Genomic DNA, 11,711 nt, shown 5'->3' on the forward strand with positions numbered 1-11,711 from the left:
GCCGGAGGTAGGGCTGGGAGCGCCCCAACAGTGACACCCCTCCCTCCAAGAGCAGCACGGAGCGGGGGGGGAGGGGGCCAACGAACCACAGGAAGAGGCGGAGAAGGGCCGGGGGTCTCCTTTGGTCAAAGCTGATATCAAAAATATAAATCTCCCTTCCCCCATCCCACCCCCGTCCCGGGGTTTTACCCCCACCCCCACCCCCCGGGCTAAGGCACAAAGCAGTGAGGCCAGGTGGGGCCGCCGCCACGGCGGCGACGCTGCCGCTGCTACTACAGTTGTCCCGGGCGCGGTGTGCCTGCTCTCTGCCGCCGCCGCCGTCCCCTGGGGGGCACGGGCCGGGGGTGGCCACGCGACGGCGACGACAAGGCGGGCCGGCAAGAGGCGCTCTAGGTTGGGGAGAAACGGTCGATGGTCCGGCCGTCGGGTCCGGCGGCCAGGTGCGCTCCCTGGCTCAGCACCTCGGCCGCCTTGTCCGGGCTGAGGCCCAGCTCCGCGGTGAACTTGGCCAGCGGGTAGAGGCTCTCTAGCGCCACCTTGGGGTCGTGCAGGAAGTGCGTGGTCTGCGCCAGCAGCTCGGCCGCGGCTGCCTTGTCCTGCTGCTTCAGGCTCAGCTGTTCCGCCGTGAGACGGGCCACGGCAAAGACGCCCTCGGGGAAATCGAGCTTGCCCTTGCCGTCGGGGCCAGGGACGCCGGGTAGCCCCCCCAGACCCGCCAGCGCCCCGGCCGCGCCCGCCGCGCCCCCCACGGCGTGCATCTTCATGTGGCTAATGAGGTTGCGTTGCTGGGCGAACTTGCCGCCGCACACCTGGCACTCGTAGGGCTTCTCGCCCGAGTGGATGCGCATGTGCTCGGTGAGGCGGTACTGGCGCGTGAAGCGCATGCCGCACGCGTCGCACGCGAAGGGCTTGAGGCCCAGGTGGCTGCGCATATGGCGCGTCATGGTCCCGCGCTGCGTGAACTTCTTCCCGCAGATGGTGCACGGATAGGGCCGGGTCAGCCAGTGCGTCTTCTCGTGCTGTCGCAGCGTGGCCGGGTCCTTGTAGCTCTTGTCGCACGACGCGCAGCGGTACGGCCGCAGCAGCTCGCCCAGGCCGCCCGGAGCCCCAGCGACCTTGTCCCCACTGCCTCCGAAAGGGGGCCCCAAGCCGGCGGCCCCCGCAGCTACCTCAGCAGCCTCGGCCCTGCCGTAGAGCGCCTCCTCCTCCTCCACGTGAGCTTCCACGTGCGCATTCAGCTGCTCCGAGCTGGGGAAGCCCTTGCCGCACGGGATGCACACGTACAGGTTGTCCCCGAAGCTCTCGGGCTCGCCATACGCCAGGTGCGGGCACGGGTAGCCCTCCAGGTGGCCGCCGGGCGGGCTGGGGTCCTCGCTGCTGCCCGTCTCTTCGCTGCTGCTCTTGTAGTCGTCGCCGTCGCCGCCCGCGCCTGGCCCGTCCAGGCTGCCCTGGTATCGAGGCGGCGCCAGGCCTAGTGGGGGCACCCCGGGCGAGGTAGCCGGTTCCCCGCCGCGCTCCTCGCAGCGCTCGCTGGGCGAGCCGCGCTCCCGGCCCAACTCGTCGCCGTAACTGCCCAGGCCTGGCTCGTGCTTCATCCAGCGGTAGAGGAGGCTGGGCCCGTCGGGGCGGCCCGGGGGCTCGGGTCCCGGGCTGCCGCCGCCGCCGCGGAACGGGTCCGGAGGCGGGCCGGCCTCCTCCAGCTTCTGGAAGGGCAGCGGCGGCAGCGGCGGCAAGGCGAGCGGGGGCTCCTTGTAGGCTGCGGGGCCGGCGCTGGGAGGGCTGTCTGGGCGCGGGGGCAGTTCGCGCTCGGCCGGCGGCCGCTCGGAAGGCGCGGAACCCGGCGGGCTCTTCTTGGACAGGTCCAGGCCGCAGAGCGGGGAGCAGCGGCGCTCCGGGGCGCAGAGGGTGGAGGCCGGGCCGGGGCCCGAGGCGTACAGCTCCGCGCAGTGCGTGTTCACTGCGGCCTCGGGGCCCGCGGACGGCTCGCCGGTGGGCGGTGGCGGAGGCCCGGCCGGGGATGAGTAGCAGGCCTGGATGACGGGCGTGGCGGCCCGAAGGCCCCTGCCCGGCCTCCCGTAGGGTGCATAGCCGCCGCCGCCGCCGCCGCCGCCCCGCAGGTGGCAGTACTTGCCGTGGCGCTTGAGGCGCTTCTTGCACAGCGCCACGAGGTCGGGGATCTGCAGGTAGCTGGCGGCGGCCAGCACGGCGCCCAGGCTCGGCTCAGCCCCCGGGGCCACAGCCGCTGCGGCCGCCGCCTCCGCGCCATCAGCCAGGCGGCCGGTGTAGATGAAGTCCAGCACCAGGCGGAACACCGCTGGGCTCACCATGTCATGGTCCAGGTTGAGCAGGTTGTCATGCACCACCAGGGACTTGAGGTAGGCGCTGCTGGCCGCCAGCACGTTCTTGTGGGCGCGGAAGAGGGCGTTCTGCACCACGATGATCACGTCGCACAAGAAGCCCTTGGTGCGCTGGTTGTTGAGCTGCAGCAGCAGCTGCCTCGAGTGGCCCGGCGCCTCCATCGTGTCCAGCATCGTCTGCCCAGCACACTCTCCTGCGGGGACACACAGCCTCGGGGTCAGAGCCTCAGCGCGCCCTTGCTGCCTGTATCCAGCCGGGCGCTGCTCCCCCCCCACCAACTTCCCCTTCCCCTCAGCCGGGCAGGGGCATCGAGCCCCGCGGCCTGGGCACTGGCAGAGGACAGGCGGCCTCCTGGTGTGGGAGCCTGGACCGGTAGCCTGAACCAGAAGACGGCGTAGGAAGAGTGGATCTGGAGAGGAGGCCGGGCTGGCCTACACGCCCAGCCCTGGATGCCACCGGGCACACAGGCTGGGTTCTGGGGACTTCCGAGGAGAAAACTGTTTGGGGGAAGTGACCCCTTCGGAGACAGTTACCGGATTTGAGGAAAATGTCCGCTTCAGGAAAAGTCATTCAGGGCCGAGAAGTTTGCCCAATTGGGATATAAGGGAGCCGAGTTAAAAAGCGCCTCCCGCCTCGGGAGAAGTTGCCCCAGCTGGGGGAAGTGATCCAGTGGAGGGGAGCGCGGTGCCCGCCGTGGCGCCGCCCTGCCCGGGGGCTGTCAGGCCCTCAGTTGGGGCCGGGGCGCGGCCGCGGCGCGGGGAGCGTAGGCAGAGGCTGCCGTGGCGGGCAGAGCACGAAGGCCGGCCCCGGCGCGGGGAGGGCGTTATATCGGGGCAGGAGGCTGAGGCAGGAAGCAGGTGGGGGGGGAGGGGGGAGCCACGCAGCTCCCAGGGGAGGGAGGGGGCAGCGCCCCGGGCGGGCACGGCGCACAGCCGGCTGTGGCCCTGACCCTGGCCTGCGCCCCACCCGCATCCCGGCCCCGGCCTCGGCCTCGGCTCTGCATTCGCGGGCCCCGGCGCCTCCCTCTCTAGCTCCCTTCGGCCCCTTCTTCACGGGAACTCCGCCGCCCCAAACTTGGGGAAAAGTTTCCCAACTTCAGACAGGCCGGGAGAAGCGCGCCAGCCCGAGTCCCTCGACTCCCAGCTTTCCCTCTCGGCCCCCAATCTTCGGCAGCCAGGCGGCCCTGGAAGCCTGAGCCGAGCCCTGAGCTCCCCTACCCGCTCGCTCGCCCGCCCACCCTGTTCTCCGCCTGGCCCGCAGGGCCTCGCGGCCCGTTACCTGCGGCCGCAACCCGACCCGGCCTCCCTCCCCGTGGCGGTGGCAGCTCCTAGCCGGCGCCCCACCCGCCCTGCTGCCAGGCGCCGAGCTGTGCCAGGGCAGCGCCCCTACCAGCCCCGCCCGCCGGCTCCCCTTCCCTTCCCTTCGCCTCCCCTGCCCATGTGCAGGCAGAGTCGGCCCCGGGCCACTGACCCCGCCGTGAACCCGGCGCAGAGCAGCGGCCCGGCGGTCCTGAATCCTCTAGGGGCGACACCCCGAGTCCTGAACGCCAGCCGTATTGGGGCACCCGGGCCGGAGGATGCGCCCGAGGCGGCCAGCGTGTTAAGGACCGGGCTGTCCGGGTCTCCTGTCCCTCCGGGTCCCGAGCCTCAGGACCTACCTGGGGGGCATGTCGGAAGCCCCGGCCCCGGCTGCCGGCGGATCCAGGGGGGGACGTGGCTGCGCTGCGCTGCCCTCCGCCCGCCGGGCCCCCGGTCGGTCTGTCCTGCTGGTCCGTCCTCCCCGCGTCCTGGTCGCGTCTCAGCCCCGCCGCGCTTTCCGCACACTCTTATCTGGAGCGGCCCGGGCCGGCACGCGCTGCTGCGGTTATGGCGCCACCTCGTGGCCGTGCAGGGCTTTGCGCGGCACAGGGGCGACCCCCCTCTCGCGCACCTGGGTTGAGTTGAAGGCTCACAGACGCGGAGCTGGACCCGCGAGAGGGGTCTGTTTACAGGTTCACCCTCCCAGATGTGGCCACGTGAGAACCCAGGCCCCAGAACTTCGAGGCCCACAAACTCTGGGGTTTTGAGCTAAACGTTCCCTTGTACATGTTTCTAGATTCTCACATTGCCTCAGTTTGGAGAAGTCCTGCCCGCAAGGAGAGGACTCTGGGGACAACCAGATGGGGGGAGGGAGGTTAGGGAAGTCGTAAGAGAGAAGAAGGTAGACAAGATCTTGGGGGCGACTTCTTAGACATTCCTTGATGGGACTGTCCGTTTATACCCACCCCACCCCCAACACGCCCACCTTGACTCAGCCACCTGGGTTTAGGTATGCACGGAATAAACCCGTTTGCACCCAGACCCTCTCCAGGTACTGACACCTGCGGGCGCGCGTGTCGGCACAAATACACGTCTGCCCCCTTCCACAGTTCAAGTCCTGGCTCTCTGGGATAATCCCGAGGCTGTCACGTAGGGCCCTGCATGAGCCTGGGCGGGGCTGTTACCCAATCAGCCTGCCCCGAACTTAGAGGCCTCTGGAGCGACCCCAGGATATTCGACTGGGAGTGGCTGGACAGCGCCTCCTGGGGATCCCGCAGAAGCGACCCCAGCCTCCAGATTCCCCGTGTGAGCCATTTTGAGGGACCTGCTTGCTCGACCTCGTCTCTAACCCGATAACCCGGAACGTGACCGCACGGATCCCCCGGCAAGGTTCTGCACCCCACAGGAAGGCTCGGTTCTTGCAGGTGACGCCCCTTCTGGGAGGGAGGGGACCCCGCACTGGCGCTGGGGCACTCGTGCGGCTACTCCGGAAGTGTCCCCACGCGGCCCCGCCGCCGCATCGGGCCTGTAGTGAGTGCCGGGTCTCCGCGGCCCACGCTGCACCTCCTCCCGGCACCTCCTGACCCCTGCCCACAAGTCGGAGGGTGGGAGTGGGTCCCCGAGAACGCCTGCAGCTTCTGATTGGCTGCGCCTTCCTCAGCCGTGGCGCGCGAGAGGCTGGGGCGCAGAGTTACCATAGTAACCGATGAGGTTCGCGCAGATCGCGTCTCTCTAAGGCCTTGGAGAGCTTAGCAACCGCGCAGGGCTCCTGGGCGGGTGGGTGCCGCGCTCGCCGCCCCTAGCGCAGTCCTCCACCCCTACGCCCCCGCCAGAGGTAGTAGCTGAGTCACTCATTGAGGGGCCGCCAGCGCGGCCACTCGCAGTCCCTGATAGACACTAAGGTCTCGGGCGCCCCCCAGAGGCTCTCTTTCCTCTGCTGACATCTTCATGGTCTCGGAGCCCTGTGGTGGCTTTTGGTCCACGCTGGTCCTTCTGACTCCCACCGTGTCCTGACCCTGTCCTCACCGTTTCTACTCCATGTTCCGGATCCATTTTATCCCAGTCCTCTCCTCCGTCTACCCACGGTCTCTTCACTAGGGTTGCAGTGAGAATGAAAGAATGAAAACCGTGTGTCCAGAGCCGCCAGCCTCTAGGAAAAATGGACCATGACATCTTGGCCGAGGGATGGATGCGTTGTGCGCTGAAGCGGAAAAAGGTGTATGGAGTGCTGGAGAAAGGTGGAAAGGCTCCTCGGAAGAAGTGCTCTTAGAACTGGGTTTTGATGGATGAATAGGAGTTCTTCCCCCACACAGAAAAGCAGTCCGGGAGAAAAGAACCACAGGGACAAAGGCTGGGGGCAAAAGAAAAAGAGGTGTGTGTGTGGGGGGGAGACTCCTGGAAGATAGACTCCAAAAGTTGTTCAGGACTTCTCCCCCTGCGTTTCTAGTGGAATCTTTTATCCTCTTGATGGGACCAGATCTTAGCCCCACAAGGAGCCCCTCAACCCAGTTCACTTTTGTACAGTGTCCACTGTACCCACTGTCTTTTTTTTTTCCCCAACACTCTCCCTGGATCCCCACTCCCTGAATTAACTCACTGCCCCATCCCTATCCTCAGGCTGTCCTTACATCCCTATGGAAGGGTCTCACAGACTTGCAGCCAGCCTTGCTGCCTTCCCGTGGACTTCACTCTTCTTCAATCTTTGATCTTTCCCTCCATCCCTAGTTTCTATCTACCCTACTAGCCTGGCACTGTTCTCCCTCAACACCTGCTCCTCGCCTCTACCTCCCCCCCCCAATCCATCTCCTCTCTCTGTGAACACATTCACCCTGCTCCATTTAGAACTCTCCTCAATTGATGGAACCAGGATCGTTCATTTCCCTGCTCTTGTTCAGGGGAATTCTGTCCCACACGGCTTAGGGCCTTCCTGTCAATTCATACCTCCAGGAACTCTAACTCCTCCAGGAAGTGGTCTTGCCACTCCATCCTCCAGATATCCTTCTCTGTCAAGCCGCTGAGCCCTTGGTCTCCCTCACTCATTATCACCCATAAATGGGTACTGAACGCGATCTGCTTGGTGCCGGGCTCTGACACTGGCACTGCCGACCTGTCCTCCTCCCCGCCATTTGCTGAGGTTTTCTCCTCTCCTGCCGCCCCCCGCCCAGCTCCTCCATAGAGGAACCCCTTGCTCATATCTGGGGAGTGCAAGCCACTCTTCTCAACTTTTCTGGTGTCTCCAGCTCCTGACTGGTTCCTAGACCTCTGGGACACGCACAGCCCCCCACACACCCCCGCGCGCCATTCCTCCCAGGCCCAGACTCCTACAAAGCTTTTGCCAGCCCTGGGCTTCCCCACTCTTCTTCTCCCCTTTCCCCGACGCCACAGTTCTAGATGCTGCTTTAGGCCCCTCCTCAGGTCTAGCTTCCTCTCCTGTACCTCCCACCTCAGGGTGATGACACTGCAGTGGCCATAAGTGGTGTAACGCCACCGAAGGTCATCTTGTGACGTCACAGAGCCGTCGAGTCCAGGAACTGAGGAGTGGGAGAGGGGGCTGCCGGTTGAGCACCTGGGAAGGCCCGGCGGGAAGTGGGATTGCATCCCCTAGGTGTCCCAGGGCGCTTAAAAGTGTAGGACCCGTCCGCCCTCCCGGCACTGTCCTCCCGCCGGCCCCGAGTCCGCAGTTCCGGAAAGTTAACCCTTTGTAGACCGGTACAGGGGCCCGGGCTCCCCCTCCCTGTTCCTGCTTCCGTGAGCCCTCCTCCCCCTCCCAGCTCCCCGTCGCCTTAGTACCCCCCAACCCCCCGCCTCGCCACTATAAATAGCCCCTCTTCCCGTTTCCTAAATTCCCTGCTGACGTCGGCAGCGCGTCAGTGTGTAGGAGCCGCGGCCGCATGAATGAGCCGCCGCACGAGTACTACGCGCGCCTATAAAAGCAGCGGCGCCAGCCGGACTGCGGGAGGCGAGCGGGAGCCGGCGCGACGCGGCCCGACAGGTAAGTGGGACTGACCGACCGACGGTCTACAGATGGACCGATGCACGGACACGGACGGAAAGGCAATGAGGAGACCGGCAGACGGCAGGTTGGCTGGCCCCTAAGGGGTGGGATTGGGAACAGGGTGGGGGATGAGGATCCCCTCGCAGCTGGTGGAGCCGGGCCGGAGGCGTATCCAGAACCCCGTGCAGCACTTGCCCGCGCCCGGATGAAGACACAGCCACTTCGGAGGAGCATCGAACAGAGGACGGACCCCAGGGCCCCTGCGACATTTCCTGGGGCTCCTGCGCCATCCTCCCAAGAAAGTGGGGCGAAGATGCTGACGCCCCAGAAGACGCGCCCCCTCCTCCCCCTCCCCGCACCGCAGTGACTCAGCCTCGCTGCCCCTGCCGGCTGAGCGGGGCTACCGGCGAAGGACAGACGCCCACCTGCCCGCCGACCTAGCCTCGGCTCTTTCGGGACCCCCACCCCGCATCCAGTCGGGCACCCCCTCCCCGTCCCATCCCGTCGGGCTCGTCCCTTTGCGCCCCCGACTTCCCGCCTCTGCGCGGGGAGCTGTCCTCTCAGGACCAGAAGGGGGCGGGGCCTCGGCCGGGCTGCCCCGCCCCCCAACTGAGCGCCCCCCCCCCGCCGCCGGAAGTGCCTCTCCGCGGGGACATATTTGACGTCACAGGGCTTTGACGTCAAGGGCCGCGTGCCTGTCCGCAAGCGCTGGGGCCGAGAAAGGCGGGAGACGCGGGGGAGGAAGAGCAGCAGCGCCCCCAGCTGCGGGCAACGGAGGCACCCCCGCCCGCCCGGGCAGCGCGCCGGCACCTTGGCTCTAGACTGCTTACTGCCCGGGCCTCCCTCAGTAACAGTCTCCAGTCACGGCCACCGACGCCTGGCCCCGCCCCAGGACCGCGGACCCGGCCACCTGCCGCGCCCCCGGCCCCTCAGTTCCCCAGGGTCCCCCTCAGCGCGCGCTCTCCGCGCCGCCGCTGTCCGCGGTGCTGATCCAGCGCAGGCGCTTCCATCCGCCCATCCGGTCCCTGGTCACCAGAGACTGCGAGGGGCGGCCCCTCACACGCACATCGCACGGCCCCCGAGCCCGGTCCCCATCGCGCGCTCTACCCCCGCTACCCCCTCCCCAACTCGCTGTCCTGACGTCTGCCTGACTGGAGCTGCCATGGTGCCGTCAGTAGCGCGCGCCCCGCCCCCGCGTCTCCAGGGCAACCGTGGCTTTCGATTGTTACTGTGGGAACCGGAGGTAACAGTCTACAGCCATGGTCGCCCCGCAGCACGCCCACGCACTGCGCCCGCCGCGCACTGCCAGCCCGGGATGGGGGAGACCAGGAGCAGGAGGAAGCGGGGGCGGCGAGTCAAAATCCGATGTATCTATGGGGGCGGAGGGCGGTGCGGTGCTCGGGGGAGGACTACTCTCGGGTCTGACTGCTGCGTGTCTACCAAGGCAGGGAAGGAAGCACGGTCTGGGCAGTATGTCTGACCGTCCGCCTCAGTGACCATCCTGTCCTCTTGGCCGAGGTTGCAGCCAGGGAATGGCGAAAGAAGGGGTAGTTCTGGGATTTGTGTTCTTTCTATCTCCTCGGTGGGAGGGAGGCGGCTGGGATCTGAAGGTCTCCTGCAGACTGAAGGGAGTAGATGGAGCAAAGTTTTCCTAAAATGCCACAACAGCATTCTTCCGGGAAACCCTCTGCTGAGCAGGCAGAAAGCGTGACTAATCCTTGAACCCATTTTCTGATGCAGCCTTCCCTCACTATTCTCCCCGCTCTTTCATCCTCTGATCCATGTAGGGTGATAAGAAAGGTCCCCAACCCTCAGGAAGCCAGTGTGCTTGTAAAGTTAACCCGGTCAGTAAAGCATTGTCTGAATGTATCAGCAGCCTTACTTCAATCGTGCTGGATTCTAATTTGAGATAGTGTCTCAAATTCGTTCTAAAGTGGAAAAGTGAATATGAGAGGGGCTGAAGTCCTATTGGTCCAGTGAAGTGTGAGCAACGACCTTTTCAAAAACACACTTATATCACCTACCACCACCACCATCACCCAGTGCAGGGGCTGACTGATGGATACTGGGCGCAGGACTTCCCTAGGCACAGTCCTGGAAATGGTTAATGCAATCCAGTCCTGCCTCTCATTAATCCAATTTTCTGTTACCTCTCCATAACCCCTCCTTTATTAAACTACTTTTAAGGCAATTGGTGCTGGTTTCACAGCTAATCAATTCCCACATGCTTCCTTCCTCCCACTCAAGGACCCCAAAGTCTTAGATTAAATGTTCTTGATTCTGGAATCCAGAGGCCATCTGTGAGCAGACTGTAGTGTGTGCAGATGGGAGTAGTGCACTTGGAAGCAGGAGGTCCAACCTGGCCTTATCACCGACTGGTTATCATTTAAGGGGCTGGGTTTCTGAGCCTTGTGTAACATGGGATAATAATCATTCCTCTCTGGCCGACTTGTAAGGATCAAATAGGATCACGTGAGTAAAAACCTTTGAAAACTGCAGAATGCTATTTCAATCTTAAGTATTCTACTAGGCTGTTATGTCTTTGTGAGGGGCTGGTAGCATTGAGGAGACCCCAGCTCTGGCCACTTAGGCAGAATGAACAGGGGAAGGGGGCCCAACTTTCCGAGCAGAAGCTCTTGGACTTGGGCTATGGAGGGGGCTTCTTTGCTCAGGGACTACTCTCAAGAGCTTTAGGTATCGAAGGTGGAGTGAGAGGCAGAGAAGAGAAATGGGAGCAATATTCTGAAGGGACCAAGTTGTCTGCAGTTTGAACCCATCTGGAGAAAATGGTCAGAGGGGGAAAACCAGAGAAGTGACTTTAGAGAATTTTTTAGTATCTTAGAACCTCATTGAGTGCACCCCAACCCCAACTATTTTATGGATTAGGAAGGTGAGACCCAGACAGGACACCTAGCCCAAAAGTCGTGAGTGCTGGGTGTCCTCTGTGCACTTCTGAGGTTGCAGGAGAGAAAGCAATGACTAAGAATGGTTAGGAATGTGAGTTCTGGATCTGAATCCAACTTTCGGTAGGTTACTTAACTCCTCTGCGCCTGTTTTCCTCAGTTGTAATATTGTTAAGAGTGGCTACTTCAGGAAATTCTGAGATTAAATTGGGCAACTCTATAAAGTTTCTGCTTTTCACAGAATCGGGCGTAGTTAGCGCTCCACCAAAGGTACTCCTCTTTCTAACCTCTGGACCTCATTTCCCTTAGATACAAATTGAAAATGTTACACGAATGGTTAATTGGAGAGTTTTCTCCCCATCCTTAGTGGAGCGCATGAGAATCCCAGGTGTGTGTTGTGTGTTTTTCAAATAGCACATGTTTACCAGAGACTTATATTCTACTCTCTAAGGCAATGGTTTTCAAATATCATGTTGTATGGGAGTGTCCAATCCAGGGAGTTTGCCAAAATGCAGATTCCTCGGTCCAGCAACTGGCTCGGTAGGTCAAGTTTTAACATGATTCTGATGCAAGTGGTCCGTAGAATCTGTGTGTGGGGTGGGGGACAATGCCCCTAAGATTCTCTGTTGTTCCTGGAGGATGTGATGGGAGAGGACATCTCACTTGTTGGGAAGCAGTGGACCACATGATCTCTTTCCTCCTAGCTTGGATATTTTCTGATTCTTAAGGCAGGAGGTGGGGGAGGGAAGAGAATTCTCACCCAGAGCACTGAGCACTTCTGCTCCCAATACTGTTCTTTTTTTTTTTTTTTAAGATTTTATTTATTTATTTGACAGACGGAGATCACAAGTAGGCAGAGAGGCAGGCAGAGAGAAAGGGGAATGCAGGCTCCCTGCTGAGTGGGGGCTCGATCCCAGGACCCTGGGATCATGTCCTGAGCCAAAGGCAGAGGCTTAACTCACTGAGCCACACAGGTGCCCCAATACTGTTCTGCTCTACCCTCATCCTTCTAACTTTAAACCCTGGCTTAAAATTCATGCCCCACTATCTTGTTCTCTTTTCATCCTCACAGTAATTCCAAGTAGCAAGGGCTGTGGTAGCAACTGTCATCGTTTTCATCTCTTGGGACCTCGCTAAAGGGGGCAGGCTATGATGGCC

General features: G+C 62.6%; 1 protein-coding gene across 2 annotated transcripts; it reads right to left on the reverse strand.

Annotated features, from left to right (window-relative positions):
• Positions 1-210: 210 nt before the first annotated feature.
• On the reverse strand, positions 211-4,078 carry LOC111151497 (HIC ZBTB transcriptional repressor 1). Of its 2 annotated transcripts, none has more exons than XM_022509515.1 (2): positions 4,016-4,078; positions 211-2,551 (listed from the first exon to the last, which is right to left on the reverse strand). In XM_022509515.1, exon 2 carries the CDS (start codon positions 2,529-2,531, stop codon positions 390-392), a length of 2,142 nt encoding a protein of 713 aa, XP_022365223.1. In that variant the 5' UTR covers positions 2,532-2,551; positions 4,016-4,078; the 3' UTR covers positions 211-389. The 2 variants fall into 2 exon arrangements, with proteins under 2 accessions (XP_022365223.1, XP_022365222.1); XM_022509514.1 differs by lacking the exon at positions 4,016-4,078 and adding an exon at positions 2,892-2,948.
• Positions 4,079-11,711: the final 7,633 nt, after the last annotated feature.

This window comes from Enhydra lutris, unplaced genomic scaffold, assembly GCF_002288905.1.
Source record: "Enhydra lutris kenyoni isolate GAN:26980312 unplaced genomic scaffold, ASM228890v2 scaffoldscaffold26, whole genome shotgun sequence".
NCBI classification, from domain to species: domain Eukaryota; kingdom Metazoa; phylum Chordata; class Mammalia; order Carnivora; family Mustelidae; genus Enhydra; species Enhydra lutris.